Below are 27,267 nucleotides of genomic sequence, written 5' to 3'. Positions count from 1 at the left end.
TAGTGTGAAGTCAGATGGACAGGGTACCATACTTGGTATCTGGGAACATAATTGTTAATCTTAGCCCTGCTGCTGAGTGCCTTGAAAACTGAAGAGACTGTGTCATATGCTGAAGTCTCTGGGCTCTTCTGCCAGAAGGTAATGCTCTCTCAGTAAAATCCAAGGTTTAGTAAAAGTTGATTTAAAAATTCTGAACAATGAGTTAAAAAAATGAAAATATTCTTAGATCAATTTTGAAAGCTGACAGCTATCTAGTTTAAGAAACAGGTGGCGTGTAAATTGACAAGAAAAAAAGAAGCATCCTCCCTATTCTCCAAAAGAGATCCTGAATATAATTTCTCATAAAAAGCCCTTAGGCTTTTTTTCTACCTCTTTCCTCAGGTGACTTTGTTAGATCATTCTCTTTGTTTATTAACACTTCCCTTTCAGAATATAGCTTTTATTCTTGCTACTTCGTCTCTCCTTACAGCATCTTGCATATTTCATAAAATTATTGTTTCTCTGCTGGAGCATAGCAACACCAGGGGCTGGTATAAAGGTAAATTTTAACTGGGTAGGAAGAATGTGTTTCCTAATGTGGATGTTAATGACCTGCTTTATTTTGGGGGAGATTCCTTCTTTTATTTTAACACTGATGAAATAATATATTCAATACTCAATTAAAATATTCAATGAAAAAACAGGAAATACAAGCTGGTACCATACAGCTGTTAATTCTTCTCTTTGTAAACATCTACTCTGCTTGAGACTGAGTTATAAAAAGATCATTAGGAAATGTTTTCCCTTGGAAGTGTGTGTAAGTAGGAAAATAGTGCATGTTGTTTGTTCGAACAGTTTTATGTTACTAGAACTAAATGTGGGGAATTGAGAAGAACAGTTCCTCTTGTCTATACCCAAAGGAGAGGAATTAGTACTCAAAGTAAAGATATATGAGGTGGGCTCATAGGAATATGATATCTTTGCTTTTGTAGTTGAATGGTTGTAATTTTACTGTTTGGCTTTTGGTCACAGATGTATGTTTTCCTCACTTCTGCTTTCCAGATAGCTTCAGGCCACTGCTATGGGGTTATTTCTTCAACATGATTGCTTAAAATTATCTTGCTTGCGTACGTTTCAGTGGGTCTTAGAAGAGGACTGTGTTAGTCAAGTGAGGAGCAGCAGTGATATTCAATGGCCAGGAAGTTGGCTGATTGTTAGGGATATAGTAATGGTTAATATGCAGAGTATGAAAACAAACAAACAAAAACAAACCCAACTCTCCAAACATGAAACTGAGGAACCAAAGAAATCTGTGAATAAAAGCTAGAATAGTAGTTTAAAAGCAGCAAAGGTCTTTGTACAGTCAGAGAAACTGAACTATACATTGTGGATCCTCAGTTACTTAAGAGCATTATAAATATTATGGCCTGATTGCCTATTTATATACTACATGATATCAATGAGATATTTTGATTAGAACAGATGTAGCCAGGTCTTGCATGTAATTCCTGATAATGACACTTTGCCTTAATTATATTTGGGCCTTTCCTCTGCTAGAAGAGCTTGAGACTTGAAATTTAAGCTAAGATTGTGATCTTTCAGTATGTCTTGAAAAATGGAGCTTTATTCATTACTCAATCCAGGCTCAGGGTTGACTGCTGTGATTATTTTCAAATAGCTATAAATCGTAGAAGATCATCTACTAGGATCCAAGAGTGAGAGAGTTGATGTAAAATCAGTTTGCCATTTCAAAACTGCAGAACGTCAAGGAAATGCCATGTCTGAGGTTGTACATGATCATTGTAGGTCAAACTGATTGCTCTGATAAAAGGTTGCTGCATATATTGTGATTAGGGAGAACAGTAGAATATGATGTAGCCTGCTTATAACTTCACTGTATAGATGGAGGGGAAATGCAGCTGCTCTGGGAGACAAGCATTACTGTTTCTTTGTTCCTTATTTGTTTTACTAGTGGAAATGTGGAAATAGCCACACCTTCCTGCAAACAAGCTGCTGTTAAGGAGAACTTGTCCTAGGGGCTGTTGGGTTGTTACAGTCTTTTCTTCATCCTATGAATTAAAGTCCCTAAATATGCAACACTCACCTGCCTTTTATTTTCTTGCTTTCCTACCTCTTTGTTTTATGCACAGTCATTCTGTACTGTCTAAATGGTTTTGTGTGCAGCTTTATATTAAGATTTGTGTATAGGCCTATAAAAAGTTGGAAAGGCCAACTACTGAATATTATCTTGTGGTATAAAAAATAACAAAGTTTGTAGTTGATTTTATTCATTTTTGCATATCAGGTTCCTTCTGTGCTGCAAATGTGACAGCCTCTGTTCTTTTTCTTCAAGGTATGCAAAATCCAGTCAGATCAAGACCATGTCCAGCAGCAAAATATTTTTCAAAGGCAGTAGATTTCGATATAGGTAGGTGTTTGCTGTTTCTTTTTCATGGTTAACCATTTTAGAAAGTAAGAGAAAGCTTCAGTAATTATTCATGGCAAATTGAGGGCTTCTCCTTCTTGAGGACTTGTTCAAACCTAATTCAGATCAGGATTGAAAAGTATTTTTAGTGTTTGTCTAGAGTCTTTTATAAAATAAATTGGTGGCTTCGTGCAAACTTCTCTCAAATAGTAGTTCTACCAGAACAGGGTTCCACTTCTGGTATAATTGCTGTAAGATGAGGATTTGAGGTTAGTATAGAGACCGAATTCCCCTTTTACTGGGCAACTCTGGAATAGAGATGCATTAGTGGGACAGTGTAGTAACACCTAGTGTTCTCCCACAAGAAGCTGCTTTTTCTTGAGTGGTTTTGGAGATAAATGATCAACAGGATTTTTAATATGGAAAGTTACTTATGCACTGTATGTTTATGCACTGTATCTTTACATATGCAGTATATGTATATGTTACCTACTATATGTAGCTGTTTTGATATGAGAAGAAAACTGTTGCGTTTTTCTTTTTTCTTTTGAAAGTAACTTAATTGTTCATGTATGTATAGCTATTGGTATATAATTAACTTTGCTTAGTATTGGCTTGAATTTTAAATTCATGTTTTAATACAGTGGAAAAGTAGCCAAAGAGGTTGTAGAGGCAAGCTCTAAGATCCAGAGGGAACCTCCTGAAGTTCACAGGTATGTTTTGACATTCAATATTGAAGTTGAAGGATAGAGGAGGATTATTATGCTCTGCACAGAAATTCTCTTTTCTTTATTGTGAGATGCAATGACTGTAGTTCTGAGCTCCCAAGTTGAGGCATACAAGCCTTGGGAAAGATGTGTTGCCAGTGTCACAAAATTCTGACAATTGCATATTGTCTCCTACACAAGGGAATTTAATCTGTGCTGCTTTGAAGTTGCCTTTAATCAATCAGTCAAATAAGTAGTTTATATTATTTTCTGTGTTATCACATAGAAAGTTGTTAAATGAGCCCGACAAAGAGATACATTTCCATTTTATTCCTAGTTCTTGTCCAGTTTTGAAAGACTGTTTTGTTTACATGTATGGGTATGTTTAAAGGTTTATGTGATAAATTTTCCATAACACAGATTAAAAAGCAAGAAGTTCACTCAGTATCTAAGAGGAAAAAAATTTGGCTTGTTAAAAATAAGCAGTTGGCCTTTGCAAGCAAACTAATATTTTTCTGGTGCTTATTGCTCATGCTGACAGTGAAAATTGATCAGAACCTAATTAAAGCTAACAAAGTCTTATTAGAAGATGAGAAAGAGGCCATCAGGGAAACACTATTTAAAACCTCTTTTTAAAAGAAGTTCATTCATTTTCTGAATATTTTACAGCCATATCCCTACTTTTCTTGTGCAAAATTTGTGGGGGAGGAGAGTTGTTTGGTTTCTCTTTAATTGAATCTGGCAATTCAATCTACACCTGAGAGAAAAGTGGATAGTCTTTACTCCAGGATAGGAATATATTTGCAGTAAATATTTATAAATATGGTGTCTGGTACCACCATGTAATAGTCAATGCACACAGGGGTGCCTTTGCATCTGCTTTTGCAGAGTCCACTTAAAACTGTGTAAGTGATGGTCTGGGAGGTATTAACAGGGAACACAGGAAGCAGAATGTGGGGTCATCATTGAGACAGAGTAGATACTGAGATAAAGAAAGGTTTTAAAATAATTTTTAGCTTGTATTTTACTTTTACTTTACAATTTACTTTTACAATATTAGAAGAAAGTGTTGTTTAAAACTGTATGATACATTAGAAACAGATCAGAGGGAAATGTATTAAGTTTACAGAGCAATGTCATGTATTTAGCATCTGTAGATAGTAGTGTGTATTCCTTATAATTAACCTTCTTAAATGCTTGTATTTATGATATTCTGATAACTCCAAATTCAGTTCGTTAGCCAGATAGGCTAATAAAAAGTCTAGTGCTTCCAAGTGTTCTTATCATGCATATTTTGAAATGGGGGCAGAGCTAGCTAGTATGTCCAGCTAATAGGACAAGTAGGCAAAAGGCATAGTTTTTCAGCTCCAAAAAAAGCAGGCTTAAGAAACAAGTGACTCTGCACAAGCAGATTTAGAGACAGGAAATGGTAGTTTTCTGGTGCAGAACATTTAGAGGAAATTATATGATTGAAGTTGGGGGGAAAAAAGTTAAAGCCAAGCCCTCGCCTAAGCCCCAAAGCGTCATTTCAGTGGTACCATAACTGTGTTGAGAGAGGAGCAGCAGTTGTGAAGAGGTCACTGGTCAATGTTGTTGTGGTTTTGGATATTGCACTTAACAGCACTGCGGACTGAAAATCTGCTGGAGTGTGTGCTCACACAGCATTAATGGAGTGGCAAGTTTTTATGACAAATATACACTGAAGGATTTAATTCTGTGCTCTCAGGGCATGTCTGAAGGAGAGATCCCTGTCACAGATATGGAGTAGGGGCCATATGGGTGCTAGCTGGCACATCTCCCTTCCTAGCTCTTTACAAAAAGCACAAAGATCCAGGGAATGCCTAACAAGCCTGCAGAGGTACTGTTGGGTTGGCATGATTATAGTTACAGTCATGCATCAGTGAAAAACTTCTTTGGGTGGTGAAAATTTAAACTACATAGTTAATGGAGACTGCTCACATAATACAAATGAGGACATAAGTAGCTTTGGGCATATATTAATAAGCAGGGAATCATGGCAATTGAGCAAGAAAGCTTGTTTATCCCCAGAGAATATTTAATGACATGTAATGTGACCTAAAGCGGCACATCTGGGTCCTCAGTTTACCCAAACGCTCAAGAACACACAGTTCCTTCTTTTTACTTGCAATAGGTGCTTTAATTAGCTTGTTTACCTATGTGGAATTGTAAGTTGAGTCTTTGTGCAAACTCAAAATCTGTTCTGTGAAAATTTAGCACTGTTCCTGGGCCTGCTGCCTGTTCTTTCACTTGCAATTTTATGACAGAGCCTAGTCTGGAGGAGGTTGAGGATAAATGAAGAGACCAGGGCACGGGCAGTATTCCTAGCCTATCCTGAATGCAAAGCTATGTACTGTCTGAAGTCAAATAGAAGCCTCTTTCCTTTCATCTTTGCTTTTGTCAAAAATAAATATTCTGTAATGTAATGGTTCAGCTCTGTTGCAGGACTCTTGCTTCAGGCCTGTGTCATAAGTCCCAGATAACATATTTTAAAGAGCCATTTCTCTTTTCTCAGTAATATGATTTTAGGCTAGTGAGCTGCATTACTGAAGCAAATCAACAGCATTCCTTCAACTTTTCTGAAAAACCAGCTTGAAGTCCTGAAGGCATAGTGTTGAGACAGTGTCTGGGGTGCATGAGAATGAGAGATGTGCTTATCTTTTGACTGAAGTTATTCCAGCTTTAATCTGCCTTGTTCAGACCACAGCAAATGTTTGACCCAGTCCCAGAGGCAATGGAGCAACTTCAGCAAATTGATTTGTATCCTCTCTACTTTCCCCTTCCTTGAAGGCAAGTAATCCTTTCTGCTGTACAGTGTGGAGAGGAGCAACACCCTGGAATCCTGCATGAGATGAGAAGAAGCTAGGCTGCATAAGCAGAAATCCACCTGCACAAAGCCTTCTCTTCAGGTGTTGAAAAGTTTACATCTGCTGAGCTTGCAGCATAACACAACTGAAAGCGGCATTCAGTGTGGACCACCTTGATAGCTCAAGGCCTATCATAATTTATGCAATGCGATTCTGAGATGAGACAGATATGATTGTAATTGTTTCCTTATGAACAAACTGACCCTGTTTTCCCTGTTTTAGAACGAGCATTACCCAGAGTCGCAGCTCTCCCTCCTTGAACAAGCAACTCATAATTAACATGGAACCTCTGCAGCCCCTCCTTCCTTCCCCATGCGAGGGGGAAGAGGTGCCTTTAGATGAAGGTGAGTCACTTACCTGATTCCTGCCCCACACTCTATAAATATTTATTATGAAAATATTATATATGAAAAAAACTTACAGGTGTGTTACTGACTCAGGCATATGGAAAATATGTAACAATTCCATTTAGGAGTCACACCATTAAGTCTTTGCATATTGTATTGAGAAATGATCTCTGGCTCTAAGAACTGTGCACCAGCTTCATGCAAAATTCTCTGGGAGAAAGGTTAATTGTGTCGAGTTTACTGTATCTAAAATCTTTTCAGAGGTTGTCATGTGAAAGAGACTTAACAGAAACTAAACAGTCTCAACATACAGAACCATTTTACTAAACATGTACTGCAGTTATGCTGGGGTGAGAGCTGACAATTTATTGGCAGGTATATTGTTTTACTTGGTTCCCTTTACTTTTATATTTATTTCTGCCTTGTTCTAATGCTAGGAAGAACTCTCTGCTAATTTAACTTCATTGACACAAAGGGACATTATTTGAAGATGAGTTTAAATGTGTTTTGTAAAACAAAGCTTTCCATGTGTTTGCTTATTCCTTGACACTTTAAAAATCACATTCAGCACCTATCCTTCTGAGATGCAAACATTACAAATAATGGCATGAAAATCTTGGCCAGTTTAAATGAGGGTAGTTGCAGTCTTCCAAAACCAACCAACCAAAAAAAGCCAAGCAGTTCTCAGTTGAGATACAGTGACCTAAAAGAATTTCACAAGCTGGCAAATATGAGCTCTACTGTTGCTTTATTGTGGATCAAATCATTTGCAATGTCAATGCATGGGAAACAGAAAACAGCTCAGCTTTTGCAAGTATGTTCATTTTTGTGGGAGGCTGTCCTAATTTTATTTTACAGGGTTCATATGTGAAATCCTGTTTTGTTCATTCTTTGGAGTTTCAACATGGACTCTAGTAAGAACAGAGTGATTTCGCTAAGAATTAGGTTGTTGTGCACTTAGTTCATAATAAATAGCAGTAATAGATGAATGACATATAGTTAATTTCAACAATTACTTGTTTACCTCTGCTATGAAATATTTCTATTTTATGGGAATCTTGCTTTCTGGCAGCCAAATATCAAGCATTGTGTTACTGCTAGGCAATTATCACCATTGCAGAATAACAACAGCTTGCTGCTTGTGAAGGCTCTTACGCCCCACTTAATGACTCTAAGCAATGAAATCTATTTTTGAAAACTGCTGAATTACCATTGCTATATGCTCACCAGAGAGTGCTGATATGTTTCAAATATATATTATGTAAGTTCAAAAACCATGTTTCCTTTTAGTCACACAGATTGTTGTTAGCTCTGAGATTCATACAAATATTTGCTGGTGGGTTGTTTCCTGTAAGATGTTTTATGCGTAGTTAGTACCTCCTGCTGCTAAGTAACAGTACTTACTTCTCATACAGTATTTTCCACCAGTGAACTTAGCTATATTATCAAATTGTACCTTGAAATGTTCTAACAGCTAACTGACACTGAAACTGGCCCTCCTCCCACCTCCTCGCACACTCTCACACATCCTTCTGCTGTGGATTCTTGTCTTCTGTCTTGCACCATCACTAATTACCCCAGAGTGAACTGGTATAAACAATTAAAATAATAATAAAATAACTCTTAACTGTAAAATGTCCTACTTCTTGGTGGCTCAGCATTTTGAACTGGCTCATCAGAGGGTCAGGAAAGGTCCGCTGCCAGGGCAAGGGTGGGAGTAGGAGTTTGTAGGCCGGGAGAGGGAAGGCAGCTAGCCCTACGATTGGCTTAGCTTTATTAGCAAATGGTTTTTAGTGCATTACAGATGCAAATCAGCCTCAGCATCTCTAAACATTGGGGCCCCCCCTGTGGTGGGGACAGACTGTCTGGGGTGCTTTGCAAAGGGCCCGTTGACACTGTGCAAAAGAGTGTGGTGCAGCCATGCCTAAGCTGGCTCTGGGGCAGTTCAGCTTCCTCTATGCTATGTAGGTCGGCTAATGCAGCTTCAAGGACCCACACTAATGTTTCTGTAAGGTGCTGCCGTGTGTGTATAGATGTTCCAGCTGCTTCACAGGCACTGAGCTGTGTTGTGCAGACAGGCCCAAGCGGTTCGGTAGCAGAGCTAGGAGTAGCACCCACAGCCATGCACTCCTTGCACAGTCAGTGGAGTGCATGTTTTTCTCTTTTAATGGAGCAAAACTTGTTCTTACATTTAAATTGACTTTATATGTGACAAGCAAAATACACTGCCAAAACTATAGTGGCCTAGTGATTTGTAGTATTATTCTTTTTAATCAATGTTTTGAATATGCTTCTGTGCTTCCTAAAATTGCTGGAGAGATTAATTCTGAGTTGGCTGAGTCTGAGAGGTATGAAACTGAACTAACAGAAACTGCCAGATGAGAGGGAAGATTACATGCCAATTACTCGAATGTTGCTAGGGAACAAAGCAATCCAGACGGCACTGGCAGAAGAAACATTCAGTAGGGGATTTTGAACAACTTCAACCTGCCTCATTCTCCACAGAAGAATTCTTTCAGATGGAAAATAAACACAATGCCACAAATATTAAAAAATAATTAAAGCCCAGCCATTCTCACATGTTAAATTCTGTCTTTACAAATCTGCCATGACTATCATGCTGAAATGTAAGGTCTTCCGTGAAAGTCCAAATTGTCCAGGTTTTGCTCACACAGAAGAAAGGGCATGTTGACTAAAGATTTTGTTCAGAAAAGATTACAATGTTTGAGAATAAAGCTATTGGATGTCCATGATACTATTGTTATAGGTACTTTAGAAATTTTGAAAATAAGTAATGAAATTATTTTTTGTTAGAATGGCAAGCAAAAATGTCCTGAGTTTGTCGGTGCCTCATTCTTCAAGAGGGTCCACAAATCTGCACTTAGAGGCCATATACAGGTGTGCAGTTACTAGTTTAAGCACCCATATTTGAACTGGTATTCTTAAATGTACCTTATTACATTCAGAGATTGACCACCAATGCACCAGACAGTACTTTTCTTATCAACTTAGGCAGTAAGTACACCAATGGAAACTCAGTTGAAGCCCAGAAGATCTGTCTTTTAAAAATAAACAATTTCTGATCATATTTTCAATGGTATTTTTGTTCTGTGCAAGCCACTGGTGCCCAAGTGTCAGTGGATTTCAGAGCTGGGATTCAGGAGCAAGGAGCTGATGCCTCACTGATTGGTGCAGTGGCTTCCAGGTGCCAGTGCTGCTATATAGCATCGAAACTGGGTGACCCTGGCTTACTAGACCTGGGCTGGAAGAGTTAGAAGACAGAGGAGAGCATATTTCATACATAAAGAGACTTCTCTTCCCCCTCAAGATTTTAAATGCATTTTTTTCAGACGAAAATCGAGAAATACCTAGTGATTCTTATTTTGCTGACAGATGAAATTGTCCAACTTTTACTGAAAGCCCTGAAGAGCTATAGAGATTTGTTTAAGAAATATGTTGGATGTTGGCAGTAGTTTTCAGACTAGACTCACTGATTATATAAATCAAATGATGGTTAATGCATTTTAATTTAATTAATGAAAATTACTTTAAAGACATTATTTTCTCAGGATTCTCATTCTTGACTCTCAGGCTGCCAAAAAAGGACAAAACAGTATTCCTCTAGATTAATATTTTTATAGATTCTTTCTGGTAATAACTGCAAATATTTTACATCATCATAATCACATCCTGTCTCAATAACTAAATTCCACAAGCTTCTTGCAGATTTTCCTTTGGTGTTGTGAGGTAGAGAACTCTTTCCAGAAAAAATGGTAATTTTTTGTCTTCAGACATCTTAAACATTTTATTTTCACCTTTTGGCCATGTAAGTTTTCATTTTCCACTAGTTTATCTGTTCTGTGTGGTTAGCTCTGTGGTTTCATAGTCTGTGGCATTCTAATGTCTGTATTTCAGTTGTTTCCACTCCAGAGTTTGTTCTTTAATTCCTATTTCATGCTTAAGCATCACAGCCTCTGGCATGTGATTCCCTTCTCTCCCCCTCATATTATTGCATTTTTGTATATTGCTTCTCAAATCTCTACCATGTTCTTGCATCATCTCCTTCCCTTTTCCACTTTGATTATATCTGTCTTCAAAAAACTAATCTAAAGTCCTCATGCCTTAAATTTTGCAGGTCAGTTCTCAGTGTCTTGTTGATATTGCTCAAAATTCTTCACGTTTTCACATTGCTTGTTTGTGACTCTTATTTTGCTGTAATGTCCTTCCACTTTATGCCTCAGGAGGAGTAAAGAGGCATGATAGTGTATAGATGAAACCATAAAATGACTATCCTGCATACAAGATTATCATGTGGAATTTAATTTTGCATGTATATAAGTATACTTATGAGTATAACATATGCTTGGAGAGGTCATTTCTACCTTTTGAACCTAAAGGATATTCTTCTAAAGACACCTCACTGCAGAATGTTCTAAGTTGTATCCAGAAGTGTGTTTGCAGGGTTCATCTGTGTCGTAGAAGCCCAAATTAGGTCCTTAGGACTTGCTCCACAGAAAGGTTTTCACTATGGTGAAGTTGAACATGTTTGTATTTTTTTTGGTATCACTATAACAACTGTATGGCTGCCTTTTGTTATCTGATATGGTTATAAAGATTAGTTCCTCTCCTGATCATTTGGCAATTACTTTGCAGGTGGTTGATCACCAGTACCAGTTGCAAGCACAGCTTCACATATTTGAATACTCCATCAAAAAAAAAACAAAAAAAACCCCTCTGAGTCATAGAATATTAATGTGGTTTTGACAAAGTGATGAACACTTCTCTTAAGCCACTTGATACATGTGTACTCAGGTTTCATATATGAATTATTTTCCTGGTGACATTGACTTTTGACTTTGGAGTGAATGAAATGCAAGCAGCAAGCTGCAGTCATTCTGTTGAGTGATCTACCTTGTACTGCATTTTACAAAACAGGTGATGATACAGATTCATCCTAGATTCCTTTGCTTTAAGGTCCAGGTTTCTTAATTTTTTTTCCCCTGAGAGTTTCACACTGTTTAGATGTCCTCACTGAGCTGGGAAAGCTTTTAAAGACTTACTTTGTTTTTAAGGAAAAAAAAGGCTGTAACTCCATGTAGTGTATGGAGCACTCTTATCCTTTCCCTTATGTTAGCTGTCTGTCAAAAACAAATGTGTGCCTACTGGCTGTTCATTACTCCATAAAAAACTGCAGCTAGTGCACATTTTGCTAAACTTTATTTTTGCATATCACTTAAGGATGTAAGCAATATTAATGGCATTAATTGGTATTAATGATAGCGTTCCTCTATCATGCAGAGTCTTTGCTGCATCTGACAACCATGTATGGGAATGAATGCACACCAGCTACTGTATATGTCTAGTTGTCTGGCTGTATTTGTGAATTCTGTTTTGTGTAAGGTTCAGGTGTGTAGCAGATGCATATAGAATTTTTGGGATACAGGTCAGGAAAAAACACGTGAAGTGTTGGCCACTTATGTATAAATAAAATTATAAATATTAATTTTAAATTGTATATATATATTAATATATAAATATATATTATATAATATAAAATATATATAATATAATATATAATTTTAATATAAATACTAAAAATATGCCAGTAAAATACAAAATAATGTTATGTAGTTGTTCACATGTCAAGTTTATATAGCAAGAACACCATAACAGATAATTCAGTCCACTTTTTTTTCTTACGCACCAATCAGTCTTGTTTCATTACTTCTTTTTTTTTTTTAGAAAAAAGATTGGTTTAGTACCAAGTGTTTCTTTAGGGTAGAAGTAATACACAGCTCTTCAACATGCTTATTTTTAAAATTATATCTGTAGTATATGAAACAATTTATCTTAATATGTCAGATGAAGAGAATTCTGAAATGTCTTGTGTTGTAGAGCATCAAACTGCTCTTCCCCTTGAAATAAGCAGAAGCAATACTCCTGTTAGCTAATTGTACCTGGAGGGTGTGCGTGTATGTATAATAATAATAAAAAGAAAATTAGTTTGCAGGAGGCCATCAGTTTTCTTAGTGGCTTTTCAAAATAGAATAACAGTTCCATTTTTAGATTTCTGTGGTCTGGAGAGAGAATTAAGTTCTTCTAATTTTCCATTAAACTTAGTAAAGGCCAAAATGAGCTTCCTTTATTCAGATTATATATAATGGGCCTTCCTTCTAATTGTTTGGTAATTTTTTAATGGTGAGGTCTCTATCTCATTTATGGAATAAAGTCTCGTCGTCTTAGTTTCTTCCTCTGCTGTGCACTTTGTCTTGCAGATTTCTAGGAGTCTCCCAAAGGTTGTTCTGGAATCAGGAGATGTTTGTGCATCATTATGTGCATCATCATGTCTATGTTCAACAAAATAACTTGGATTCATGGTCATCCAACCTTTTAATTTTGTGCTACCATGTCTGAAATCAACCTTTTTACAAGCAAACCTTTTGCTTGAAGTAATCTTCAGTATCAAATGCTAATAATAATTAGCTCTGCCAACTTTCCATTCTGTCGTAATTACAAATTCTCAGATATTCAGGTATTTACCGTGAGGCATTATGTTCAGAAAATAAGATCGCTATTTTTGTTCAAAACAAAACAAAAACCCCATCATTGTAATGATGTATCTCTAAAACTTGAGGACAGGTGATACATTTCCTTTTCACCAATATATTAGAACTGTTGTGTTTGAATAGAAGTTTCCTGTTTGCTATTTTTACTGGTGGGAGGAAGAAGCATAAAAGTTTTGAACAGTGCTTTTATCAGCTTTAGTTTTCTGTTGTTGGGTGGGGATTGTTTTTGCTTTTTTTAAACCATACTTTTTATGCTAAGGGTCTTGCTAACGCAGTGGTTGGAGTGACAAGAGCTGCAAAATCAGTAAGTTACTAAGACTGGAGTCATTGCTTTCCTGGATTTCTCCTGCAACCAGAGTCCCAGATGGCTCTCCAGGAGAGAAACAGGCTTCTTGTCCGGAAAATCCTTGCTGAAAAAAATCTTCCAACTATTATGCAGGACTTGATGCCAATGTCAGGTCATGCAAAGTCTTTTCTCTGCTGTGAGCTTGTCTGTTCCTTACTTACTGAGAGTTAAGTAGTAAAGACAGAGGTGCTGACACAGCTACATGATTTCAGAATAAATCTCCCTTAGTTTTGGGTCTATGGTTCATGGGAAGTGTCTTGCAATCTCACAGTCATTTCTGTTTTACACGGACACAGTCACATAAAATATAAATTATATATGTATATTCATCTATATTAATATATTTCTGTTGGAAATCATTCCTAGCTCTGTCCAGGTGACATTTACTTCCTCAGTTAGGCTTTCCTTCGGGTGTTTAAAACCTGTTGGTAATTACACTTTTTTAAGAAGTGGTGCTTTACAGTTTTGTAGCTATGTACACAATGAGGACTCAACCCTTTTTGGTGAGATTTTAATGATATGGTTTTGGTTGCCACAACAGCAATAAGAATAAAGATGAGAGCAGCAGACAGTAATTTTACTTTTGAAGTGGGGACAAAATGGAGAGAGGAAGTGGAAGGGCATTTGATCTTTCCTCAGCCCCACAAGGAACTTGCTTGGGGAGAAGGAAAAGGGTTGCCCCAAAGGTAGCAGTGGAGCATCTGCCCTGCAGGAGGAAGCAGTGAAAAAGAGCACTGCTGCAAATTGGTATTATCTAGGCCAGACAGGGGAGAAGGAGCCACTGTAAAGGTGCTTTCCAAAAACTCCATCGAAGTAGATGCCTTTTGTGAGAGAAATTGCTTGGTGTGAAACACACGTTTGCAGGACCATCTCCCTTTCCCTCTTCTCTCCCACATATTTGCATGCATGCCCATCATTTCATGGCACAGAGAGCAAGGACGTCGGATAACAAAGACACTGACAGCACGACACATCTCCAACATTAAAAGTAAGTATTTTGGGAGGTGAGAAACTACCACCCTCCATCTGTGGTTTCAGTGGGCCCAGTAAGAGTGCCTTTCCCAGTATGACAGTGCAACGCTATGCACATGGTGCTTCCAGCTGGAACAAGTTATCAGCAGTCAGCATATATGCATCATGCCTTTTTTAGTAGCCTGCATATCCCCACTGGACAGAGACTGAAGTGACCAGCCTTCTAAAACAGCCCATCTTTCTGGTGGATACGGATCTGTTCAATAATTGTGCACCACTGGGAACTGGAGTATGGAGTATGCAGAGACAGACATTTTTCCCAAATTTAGGATTTTTCTTTTCTCATTTATTCACAGGGTCAGGTTTGATGCTAGGCTTGAAATTAAAGCATTTTCATCTTACTGGTTTCCCCTCTGACTAAGGGCTCATAAGCACATGATAGGATTTGTCCTTATATAACTATGCATTTTTCCATAAGTACTTTCCAGGTAATAGCAGGGTATTGACATCAGTGACCAATTCGAAGCTCTTTAGAAAAAATAATAGCCACAGTGTCATTTTGTTCTATGAAAAACAGGCACTAAATGCTGGTCTTTTGTTTCATTGCACTATGTTCTGATGCCTTGGATATTTTTATGCTTGTGTGTGTGATTCAGCTGTTATGCTAGCAACTGCTAACTGAGATGGATGCTGTGGAAGTTTGTATTGTACATTATGAGGCAGTTGGAAATGTTTAAAAATAGCCTCTCGTTCTGTTCCCTACTGGGATATTTTTGTTGGCCATGTTAGAAGCTTGTCATTTGATTCATTGAGAGGGACTTGTTAGTCTTTTAAAACTCAGTGGAAATGCACTAAAAGGTCAAAGCCAGTATGGGTTGAGCGTTTACAAGACCGAGAAGAGAAATTAATAGTCAAAATGGTGAAATGTCTTGTAAAAATCCAAACCAAGAAAAGTATTCATTTGCGTATGGTTAACCACTGTAACAAGGAAGTGAGCGTTCGATTACTGCGGCATGGATCCAAGATCACAGCCAGAAGGGCTGGTAAAGTTAAATTTATTTTGCTCAGCTGCTTTCATGATTTTCTGCAGAAAAAGCTAATTTCTAACTTTTCTTAATAGTTTGTTATACTAATACTGGTCACTGGGAAAGAAACAAACTGTACTGTGAATGACAGTATTACATCAAGTACAGCAGAGAATAAGGAGGAATTGCTGAGGGGAGAAGGCTTGCAAATGGGGTATGAATGAGACAAAACTTAAATGAGATTTGTTGTAATATCTTAAATTGTGGATTTATTTGTTAGTTGCTAACAAATTAATTACTGGAATTTTGCTCTTGTAGTTTTCTTGGACTGATGGGGAGAAATACCTTTAAAACTGATAATTTCTGACAAAACTAAATAGTTCTTAAATTAGCAGATAGGTTGCCAGCAGATTTTGAATGACAACTGAATAAACCAGCAGATACTGCTTCGCTTGTAGCTCAGTTTTATGACAACTGACTGAGTCAGTTAACAGATCATAACTTTTTTTAATATTTATTTTACCAGCTACTGAATAATATAATATAATGAATAATAGTACTGAAAAAATAGGAGCCAGATTCTCATCTCTTTTTCACTGTATCTAACAGGAGGGCAGCCTAAGAAACAAAAAATATTCAGTATTATTCAGGATAGCAACCAAAACAAAATTTTATTTATTTTTATAAACTAATCTCTTTGTTTGCCAAAGACGGATTAGTCCATCTATCAGTCTGTCTCCACTTAATGCAATAAGACATTTTAAAAGTTGTTTTTTCCATTGTTTTCTATTATACTGTTTGCTTTTTATATTTTGCATATGTAGTTAGATTTTTCCATGCATCTTGAATCTTCATTTTAGACATGAATGTTTATAGGAAATTAACCGAGGATGTTCTGATAAAGACCAGAGTATTTTCACACCTGCCAGCATTTGAAAATCAAAAGTAGCAAGTGTAGCAGGTATAGAGAACCTGCTTTTTGCAGTGACTTGCCTCTGAGCGGCAACAGCTCCTGACTGCCTTTACGTAATGAATTCACCACTCAGGGGAAACTGTGGTATCTGGGAGAATGAACCTAACTCCCTTGTTGCAAACTTCAGTAGCAAAATTGAAAAAGCGTGAGTATTCATATGCATGTATTCATATACCATAGAGATTAAATGCTGGCTCCAAACACATACAAGCCATTTTATTGGTTTAATATGGGAGTACTTGAGCAATGGATGAACAGTGGGGCTATACTTGTTCTTAAAAACTTTAAAACAATGCTATTTATATGATATTCTTCTTTTTGGTGTATGCATTCAAAAAATCTATATATCAGCATATAAAACCTAAGGACGGTAGTTGGTTTGTGCTGCAAACTCTTGGGGGGCGGGGGAGGTGCATGTAACTCTTTGGGAGACCCCTGTTCTGCGTGCAACCATTTCAGAGCAATGCTGACTTGCACAGGTGCTGATGCAAGCTGAGTGGGGATGCTGAAAGTGTCCCGTTTGTCCTTCCTTGGGTGCTAAGCTTTCACGTTGCTGCCCAGTCCTTCACAGCCTCGCTGGTTTTGACCTTTGCTGGGCATGGTGTCGCCCCAGTCCTGTGATCAGCTCCTCCCTGTTCTTTGATCTGCTGGCATGCACACGCTTTGCCTTCGCATTCCTATTCCTGTGCTGTACCATCCTCCCACTCTGATACTCTTTTGACCCTTTTGCTGCTTAGTCCTAGTTCAGGAAGGGGGTCAGCAATGCTGGTGTGTGTTGCTTCCAGCATAGAGGGTGATTAAGGCCTTCTGTACCGCGTGCTCTGTTTTGCTTTTATCCCTGCACTTTGGGTGTGCTTTGCAGGGTGTGAAAAGCAGATCGGCAGCCTCTAGTAGCTGCACTATCTTGATGTTAGTTGAAAACTGTGACAAATGACACAGTTGGGAGGCCAGCTGTAATGCTGCAGTCGTAGTGTTTGCAACTAATGTGAGCTGGCAACTATGATGTTGCTTTACTCCCATTTGAAAACCCCAATAACACTAAAGCAAACTGGAATTGCAAGCTGGAAAGCCAGATCACTGTCTGAAAACAGAGTTACTAAAAATTCTCATTAATTTACTCTCCTTGCAAAGATGGAACAGGTTAATTTTATGAGCATAAACTGTGGACAAGGTTGGGATCTATGACTGCCTGGGTCCAAGAGCTGGACATCTGGCCATGATGCAGATCCTGTTTTGATGTAGATCCTGCATGGGTGAATACTTGAGTTTAGTGGAGATCTAGATTGTGTTTCCCTTTCCTACGTTTCCTTTGTGATCTCTATGCACTTTGTTCATGTGAGACAGTTACCCTCTCCTTCCCTCTAAAAGTTCATTCTGTTCATAGTACAAATGAATTTTGTTCTCATCAAAAATATGCAAAGGAATACACAGTATGTCAGATGAAATCATAAAAGGATAGGAAGGAACTGTTCTTATTGTATCCTGACTGGCCTTTCTCGTTTACACAACTATGTAAAATATTCCCAGCAGACAATACATATGCTCTCCTCTTTCTAGTCAGTATCTAACTTTTCCTCTTCTCTGTTTAAAAGAAGGAAATCTTCACATTCATTCCCTTTTCTCCTACACAAGCACTTTACAGGTGGGCAGTTGTGTTTGCATGTCTGGTGGGTAAAGCTGTCCGTAGTATACCTGGCAACGTGCGAATTGAATTTTTTTATCAACAGCACATATATTTTTCTGGGATATACACTTTATTTCCAGCAAACATAGCTACTTCAGAATAGTGGAGCTGGGGCTGCCCTTCACCCTGCTAATCCTCAGCTGCTGTTTTTGGCCTCTGGAAAAACACGAGCAGCTGCCAACATTTATGCCAGACCTCCTGCACGTTCGTGTTCACAGCATATGACTGTTGTAAAGCTTGTGTTTTATTCAGCTGTTCATGTTCCTATCTGCAGTAGCAAGTTAGAGGTTTGGAGCCATCCTAGCATTTGGTGGAGTATAGTGAAGGGTGGTATGGAGTTTTGGCTAGTGTAGTGAGACCACTCCTGCTCTGTAAAACTCATACAGTTGCCAGAACAGGGTAGTAAACCTTCAGAATAGATGTATAATACAGGAAATAAAAATAACTTTTTCAGTTGATTTACCAGTAACATGTATTAAAAGATTCTCATCTGTGGAATGCAACTGTCTGTAAAAATAGAAAATGAAGAAAGGAAGGAAGAAATGCTCTCACATGTAATTTAATACTCAAGTCAGATTCCTTTAAATCCAAATACAATATAAAATTTAACTATTATTAAGGAAACAGTAGGCTTTTCAAAATCTAGCCCTGAAATTTATATAAAATTGTAGCTTTATAAGGGTGACAGCAAAATAATTTTCATGTATGAATAAGAGCAAAGGATTTGCAGCAGTGTGACAAAACTGATTAAAGGGTGTTGGCTTCAGACTTGCTTTAGATTCTGTGTTCTCGCTTTCCATTGGAACTCAGTCTTTGAGGATTTTTTTTTTTTTTGAACCTTGGATTCATTACTTGAGATAACTGACTTTCTTGAAGCATATCCAAAAAGTAACAAAGGAGCCAGTTTTTCAGATTATTTAAACTTTTATTATTGGAATATTTACTGTGGTTAAATCTCATGATTTTGAATTTTTACACTTTAATGTGATATTCTTATGCCTGCATAAGAAGTCTCAGCATTGTAAATGATACATGCCGTAACAACATTACATTCATGTCTTTTGACACTGTCAAAATCTGACATATACAACATAGATATCTGTATACTGCAGTGTGACTGGCCTTACATTGACCACAGTTAATGAGTAATTGTTTCCTGAATCCTTGACTCCACAAATGTTATAGCATTATATTGAATATGAAGGAATTAAAAGAATTGTTTTATATACTTATTTTTTTAAAATTCAAATCAACTTGCAACAATACCAGTTAATGCCTATTCTAAATTATCAAATTTTTACATTAAAACTATTTTCATTTACACTTGTATCAAGCTGGTGTAAAATACAGTTGCTTTAATTTAATATGCTTTAACAGCACATGTTGTAAAATAGTTAAAATCCTGTCCCTTTTTTGAGCACTTTTTTGCTTTGATGTTAAGGAATAGGATATAATTTTTTTTTACTCCCGTATTAACAAGTGAGTATGGGTAGCACGGATTGGCAGTAGTAATTGAGAATTTAGAATTTAGTTTCATGTGTGCCTTCCTCTGATTGTGACCCTCCTAAATAAGTAGTTCAAACTGAAAAATGGACCATAAATTTGATAGTAAGCTTTAGGATTGTGGCATATTCTAATTTTAATACAACCTCTTTAGAAAACACTGATCTGAAAAGGTTATTCTGTTGCCTTCTATCTGCAAGTTAATCACAAAGTCAAAAAAAAGTTTTCCAACTCTTTGAGAAAAGAACAATGTTAATGAATCTTGACACGATCTTTCTTGTTTATGGTCACTATGTGTGTTATGCACACTGGAATTTACTCTGGGGAAGGAGAGAAGGCCTCAGAATCATAATTTGAGGTGACCTTTCTTTGGAGTAGTTGCAGCTGTCCTCTGGAGGATACGAAACATGAATAACGGATATATTACTGACATTGCATCTAAGCAGGTATAAGGAGGCCTATAGCCAGGATTCTCAAATATGGGAGGTTTAAAATTAGGTCCTTTAATCCATATTGAGGTGCCTAAGTAAGCAGTTCAACGTATCTTTTACTCCTATTAAATTAAGAGGAAGTGGTGTATCTCTGAAAAGCAAATTGTTATACTTGTATATCAAATATATGTGTAGATGACTAATTTTGGGCTAGAAAGTTTGAAAAATTTGGCATTTATATTCAGGATCCCAGGACTGCACTCTCAAATGGCTTCAGAGTATGGTTTGAGGATCCAGTGTTACCAGCTGTTATAGGAGGAGCATCACCCCAAATCTATTCTCACCTGAAGAAGTTCCACCACAAAACATGTTTCGTGTTTAAATGTGATGACTGTCTAAAATGACTTTGATGGGAGAGGACAGAATAGTTAAGGCAAGGAATTGTTTGCTAGCCAGTCAAATTAGGCTAATAAGGAGACATCTGCATTTTCTTTGTTAAGAGCAAGGTTTCATTACAGTTAAGCAGACCTACTGGCTAGTTGTTGCTGAAAAAAGCTATCCTGTTCTCTTTCCATTGCTGGCAATGTGCTGCTGCTGGTTCTCATGAGAACATCTAACAAGCCAATTCAGAAAGAAAAAACAGCAGAGAACTTACCCAGGAAAAAAAAACAAAGTTATTTTGCTAGTTTAGCTGTACAAATTGGCTCACTCAGGGATTAGATGACAGAAGTAGAAATGTCCTTTTTGGTGGCAGCTAGCATTAGAATGATTTAGCCGTAGTGTGAAACCTCACTCACCTGAAGGCATGGCCAGCTTACCTTCTAGAAAGCAAGAAAAAATGATAAATTTCAGGAGAGGTCTGTCTGGGTCATTCTGAAGACTTCAAAGGGGAAATCCATTGCAACAGCTCATGTGTGCTACTGAAGGGGGAATGCTTCCTGAGGATGGTGTTCTGTAATGAAGAGGCTTTCTCTTATATTTTATATATATATATATATATATATATATATATAAAACCTAAGGCATAAAACTCTGCACAATGAAGGGGATTCTGAAAGCTGTCTTGTCAGGTAAGGAACTGGCTTCTTCAAGGAGAAATTTAATGCAAATAGGTCAAGTTTAGTTTTTTTGTCATTGCTTACACCTTTTAGAAGTATCTGTAATAAATGGTGTATTTCATATCTTGCACTATGTTAGTCCTTCAATAGGTGGCCTAGAGCATGAATAAAACAAGAAAGGTGCAAACATTATGTACTGTGGCTCTAGCAGAAATGTGATCACGTGTCTGTGTCTGGCCCGGGACAAACCTGCTGCTGGGTGACCTGGTAGTGCACAGATTTGGTATCAGTTACTGTGAAACTGTGATTTTCATGGATATGTCCTGTCCTGAGCATGGTAGTCATGGTAAATATAAAAGCAAAAAAAAAAAAAAAAAGGCAAAAAAGAAAATAGACTGTATGATCTTGTCATTCAAGAAATGCATAATTTTTCGTAATGTTGAGAAAGTCTAGGGTGATATGAATACCACTGGCTTCTCTGAAAGGTAGTTATAGCCTACTGCTAGCTTAATGATCATTGACCAGTGGCATAAGACTGTTCTTTTGCTGTCTAGTCAAATGGAGGGAAGGTAAGTCTCAGAAAAAAAGCTAGTAATTTCAGTACAGTGAATGTTATCTGCAATGCTTAAGACTAATACTGTTAACAAAAAATCACAGTGACATTTTCAAGAAAAATATGAAAAGGCATCTGATCTCAAAGGGAGATTCTGTGGAGCATTTTGGTCAATTATAGTGGAGTTAATATTTAAAATTGTAGCTTAGAATTGTGATCCAAGCTAAGCTACATATTTTGCTATATTGTAGCTGTATTTATGACCAGGATTATTACTTTTCAGTTTTGTCCTGTATCCTGTATTTACAGTGCGGTGGTGTGTCTTCATTATAGTGAAAGCTGTGGCTCAGTTCACACTTTTCTGATTTCTGTTTTTTCTGTAATAATACATTTTTACACCCTATTGTTTTAAAGTCTCTGAACCTTAATCTTTGTTACCGAACTGAAACTGAAATGAATCTTTAATGACTACAGTTCTCTATCTTTTATAGAGATCTGTTGCTAGAATCAAAGAATTGGGCTAATTTGAATTATAAATACTATTTCAACATGAATTTCCTGGGTTACTTGTTGGACAAGTCATGTAAATTTGTTGTGTTGGTTTTACCTGCTATTCTGTATGTTCACATTGCATCTAGGTTAGTCATTTGTGAAGAATGGAGAGATGCTTAACATCACAAAACAAGAAGAACTGAGTGTTATTTTATTATATATTACTACAGCACACGATGCTATGTATGTCCTGTTCCTTTTGCACATAGGTAGCATCTGATGATGCTAATGAGTGTCAGACATGGGAATACATTTAAAACTGTTTTCCCATCACTTTGTCTCAAAGTGCCAGCTGTCTGCCTGGCCCTCTTCATTCCCTCCACTCCTCCTACTGACAACTAATAGCAGTAAACGGATTCCAGTCACTGCTGTCTTCATGTAGCAGTGTTCAATGTAGATTTACTACTGAGTAATTAGAACTAGACTGGAAAAAGGGTAGTGAGTTTTGAGGAGAGAGTTTGAGCTGAAAGGGGGAACATAGGAACATACAGGAAGATTGAGAAGATAAGAGAGATTTGTCTGTAAGGAAAAAAGAGAAGTTTGAAGGAGAGGGAGACAAAAGACTGCTGATATGAAGAGTGGAAAGATGACTGGAAGAAAAAAATGAGATGTGAGGAGAAGGAGCTTTTTACAGAGGTGAAAAACTTATTCAATTTCGATCATATTTATTTCTCATAATGTGGAATTACCTTCTCTCCTTTTGTCCTCTCTACCCTTAACATGAATTTATCATGATAAGCTGCTGTCTCCTTTTTAATGTCATGCTATGTTGAAATTTTCCAGCTTACCACTTTCACCTCATTCATGCAGGTGTTTTTTTTTTTATTATTATTATGAGCTGCACGCAAATAGCACCAATTCACATATGTAGAAGATATTCACTTGCATCAGAAGTCTGATTGCCAGTAGAAAATGAGCTATTCTGTTTTGTATGAGACCACTGCTAGTGGCAGCTGCATCAGACAAGCAGTTAATCAGATGGAGTGCTGGTGTACTGCAGTGCTGTAAAAAATGTTGCTCTCCTCTGGAGGTGATGGAACTTTCAAAAGGTTTTTCCAGTTTTTGCTAGTTGTGTATCGTCAGGTTTCGATATTCAAAATGACTGCAGAATCTTCTTTCCAACCTATATTAAATACTATTGGAAGGCTGGGTTCTGTCACCAGAAAAACAGGAGTTTAGGATCACTTTTTTCATCTCTTTTTTAGGTATCCAGTTGCCAAAGGAAGATGAGATCTCGGTCCCTGTGATTTCCAGCTCCCCAGTTAAGGAGACTGGCCAGAATGTTGATCTTGCCATTGAACAGGAAGAGGAGATGAAAGAGGAACCTTTAACCATCTCAGAACTGGTATACAATCCAAGTGCCAGCCTGCTGCCCACCCCAGTTGATGATGAGATTGACATGCTCTTTGATACCTCTCCAACAGCAGAGAATGAGAAAGATGATACAGATTCATTTGAGGAACTGGAAGCAGATGAAAATGCATTTTTGATTGCAGAGGAGGAAGAACTGAAAGAAGCTCGGAGAGCACTTAGGTGGAGCTATGACTTTCTAATGGGCAACATAGAGGTGAATGCTTTTGTGAAGAGTTTCTCCCGACTTCTTCTTGTAGGCCTTGGACTGTTGTTGTTTGTGTTCCCTCTTCTCCTTGTTCTCTTGGAGTCGGACCTTGAAATCTCTTTTCTCCATGAAATCCGTCAGACACCAGAGTTCCAGCAGTTTCATATTGAATATTACTGCCCGCTTAGGCAGTGGGTGGCTTGCAAAATAAACTTCATTCGTGACATGCTGGGCAGCTTTTAAATTTTAAAGAAATGCGATATAACTAAGGGCTGTATTCAAAATTTCAGTTAGTGCCAGCTTTTCATAATACCCCTGGCGCCACCAATAGGTAGCTGTCTTCGTATTCAGTTTGTTACAGACATTCTTGAGTTTCCTTTACATACTTAAATAGCTGCTTTAGTTGCAGGCTTACACAGTCGCCTTTCAGTAACCAAAAGGGAACTTATATTTTCATTGCATTTCAGACTTCCTGCTCATCTATTACATTATACAAGAGGGGATAACAGTAGCATTATAATTTATACTCCATGACACTAAATCTAATGAAACCGAAAGAAAAATGTTTTTGAATATACTTCTTAGTGCAGCAGTCTCTTCTAACCAATGCCTATACAAGCAATGTTTATGCTGGGTTTTTGTTTTTTGGTTTGTTTTTCTGTTTGGATTTTTATGGTTTTATGTGTTTAAAATATTTTGGTAAATTTTTAGCAAAAGACAACTTCTAATGTTATTTAAATGTACAGATTGGTAAGAATAATGCACAAGGGCACATAGGGTATTTTTAATGTTTCAGCAGCAAATTGTTTTTAAACTGCTTCTGGCTGGAGAGTGAATGGGTTTAATATAGCTCTACACAGAGGGGCTGTGGTTTGGGAAATGTATAGACAGTTCACTCAAATTCAGTAGGGGCTGCCTAGGGGAGATGAAACAACACCAAGTAATCAAAAGAATGTCTGAATAGCACAGTTGTAAAGCTTGGGAACTGAACAGAACTGAAAGTAATGATCCTTCCTCTTCTGTGTCAGTTTGTCATACACTTCAGTCAGTGCTGTAGAAAGTCTCTACGAGATAGTCCAAGTACGTTTTGGAAGAGAGTAAGTCTTTGGTCTAAATGTAGATTACTGTACATAATATGGAAGGAAGATAATAGTACGTAGCAAAAAAACCCCAAACCCTAGCTATATCAGTAGATAAGTGACCTACTTTTAAAAATGGTAGAGAAGAAAAACATATTCTTTTTTTAAAAACAAAGCATTAGATTGTACAGTTGACATGAAAGTATTCTACTGAGTCACAGTTTAAGGATTAAACACTAAGAGATATATCTTCATCCTTGATGCCCTTTAGTACTAATCTCTTAAGACTTAACATTTTCTGTGCATACAGATGGGTCTTCCTTTTACATGTAGCAGCATACTTATCCTCTTTCCCAATTATTATGAGCCTAGTTACAGGGTCTAGTGCTGTTTCATGTAACATGGATTTGTGTATCTACAGTTATTCCAGTATTGCTTAGAGGATATATAAAATCTTGTCCACGGCTGAGAACATTTGAAGGTTCCCAAATGTACCACAGAGGTTGTATTTTAAAAGAGAAAAATTGTATTCCTTCCTTCCCCTGACCTTAGCACAGACAAAGCTCCTATTTAAGCTAGGGAACTCTTCATTTCTGCCTCAGAGATTTATGAACTGGAGGCGTATTTCAGGCTGTGTTGTTAGACCTGGATTTAACCTGTTATAACCACATCTGTAATTCCTACTGCATAAATTCTTCTAGTTTTGAAAATGGCAGTTTCCTTACAGGATTCCTCCTTTCCTTTTCTCTCCACAGTTTTTAAAGGACAAAACAGTTGACAGCTCTTAGGAGTTCCTTTTCTCAATTGAAAACTTATGGATTGCTCTTCATTTCCCAACCAACAAAGGCTAAATTGAACAATTGTCTTTTTTTTCCTCGTCTTTATTTCTCCCTGCCAATCTGTTCCCCGGAAAAATTATTGATTAGTTGCTTGATGTGTATTTCATCTTGTGCTACTCACAGCTAAACAATCCTTTCTCATTAGGTAATAATCACTCAGCCTAATAGAAATGGAGAGTGAACTAAAGTAGACATTAGGCCTTATCAGGAAATTATTCCCTTCTAGCATTTCTAAACAAAGGTGTGAGAAATGGTATTTTGAGTGGTGAAGGCTGTGAGAGCTGGCATCCTGCTGGACTACAGAGACAAGGTTCCATACAGGCTCCTATTTAAGTCTCATGATTATACAAAAAAATGTTAGGTCCTGTGTTCTAAAATGTAGTCTTGTCTCTGTAAATCACAGCACTCCAGAAGTAGTAGTATTGTTTTAACTCTATCAGAAAATAGCTGAGTTGTATGAGAAGGTAACCTCAGAGAATGTGCAGTGCCGTAAGATTTTGTGTGTGGTTACATGCAAGAGCATGTGTGCACATGTGCTTGTCTTTACTAACCATATGGTGCATACACTCAGGCCTGGCCTTTTAAAATTATTCCCATCCTTCATGATATATTCTGGTCTACCAAAGTAATTTAATTGAAAGTCATGACAGTCCTATAACTTAAAGTGCCAGGACCACATGATACACACAGAAGCATATGGTTGGGCATATTCAGAGAGAGTAGCAGTCTTTGTATTTTGTTGGTAAGAATGATAGAGTTGGATTATGGAGAATCTGTAGGTACAGTATTGTGTATTTCTGTCTGTGCTTGGATTATATTGTAAAATGTTATGTACTTAAAATCTATTTTGTGGTTTGTCTACTATTTATAAACACAACTCTGGGAAGAATTAAAAATGGTTTTATTTCATTGAAGACTGGGGGAAAAATATACCTGTAACTCGAGCCTTATCTTTGTACAGTGAATTTCACATTTCTATGTCAACATCCTGATTGTTTTGTATGTTGATATGATGGCAGGAATCCCTAATAAAAATACACTGGAGAAAAGCATTCTGCAATTATGACACTTCTTATGATGAAAGGTATTTCGTGAACTTGTTTTTCCTAGAACACATTTTGCTGAGAATTATCTGGTGCATGAAATAGTACTGATTTCTTACGACTCTTACAACTTATTTTCTTATATATATATTTTTTCTTCATTATCTGTAGAGACACTAACAAAGTGCCAGTCTTTCAGATGTTCTTAGCCTGGTTTCTGATGCATTAACCAATAGCTTAATGGTTGGTCCAGTTACCATATGAGAATTAGTTGCAGTCTTGAGTTTGCCCCCAAATGAAATTACTGTGCACAGACTACCAATTGACATGTCTGGCTTTAAAGTCAGACCCTGGATATATATAAAGGGTCTCAACTTTTTGGTGGCAGATCTGACTGGAGTGTTGTGCTAATGAAACTGTGCAGCTTTTGGATGGAGCTTGCTGAGGTTAAGTTGGTTTGAAGCTCAGTGCAAAACACATCTGTCTGGTAAGAAATGTTATCTGCAAAGAGGCACTTCCTAAGAGGCTTGAGCAACAGGAACATCATTCTGAAGCAGATAATTTAGAGAAACTGAGGCTACTTCTTCAGCATATAAAACATAAAGATGCAAATATGTCTGTGCTCTATATAAAGTGCCAAAATCTAAATGGAATCTGTAGTGATTTGGAATGTAAAGAGACTGTATAGTACAAACACAGATCTATTCAGTTAAAATGCTGTAGGTTGTAATGCCACCTTCAA

At 37.3% G+C, this 27,267-nt stretch overlaps 1 protein-coding gene across 1 annotated transcript in view; it reads left to right on the top strand.

Moving 5' to 3' along the window:
• FRMD3 (FERM domain containing 3) overlaps positions 1–26,534 on the top strand; it is a 154,245-nt gene extending 127,711 nt beyond the window's left edge. Inside the window, exons 11-14 of the mRNA XM_067316178.1 lie at positions 2,333–2,407; positions 3,049–3,117; positions 6,219–6,340; positions 23,212–26,534. Coding sequence (XP_067172279.1) covers positions 2,333–2,407; positions 3,049–3,117; positions 6,219–6,340; positions 23,212–23,807 — 862 coding nt within the window. The 3' untranslated portion in view covers positions 23,808–26,534. The remainder of the gene's footprint in view (positions 1–2,332; positions 2,408–3,048; positions 3,118–6,218; positions 6,341–23,211) is intronic.
• Positions 26,535–27,267: the final 733 nt, after the last annotated feature.

The sequence above is a fragment of the Apteryx mantelli genome, chromosome Z, assembly GCF_036417845.1.
Source record: "Apteryx mantelli isolate bAptMan1 chromosome Z, bAptMan1.hap1, whole genome shotgun sequence".
Classification (NCBI taxonomy): domain Eukaryota; kingdom Metazoa; phylum Chordata; class Aves; order Apterygiformes; family Apterygidae; genus Apteryx; species Apteryx mantelli.
Note: the sequence above shows the minus strand (reverse complement) of the source record. Positions and strands in the feature narration are given on the sequence as shown.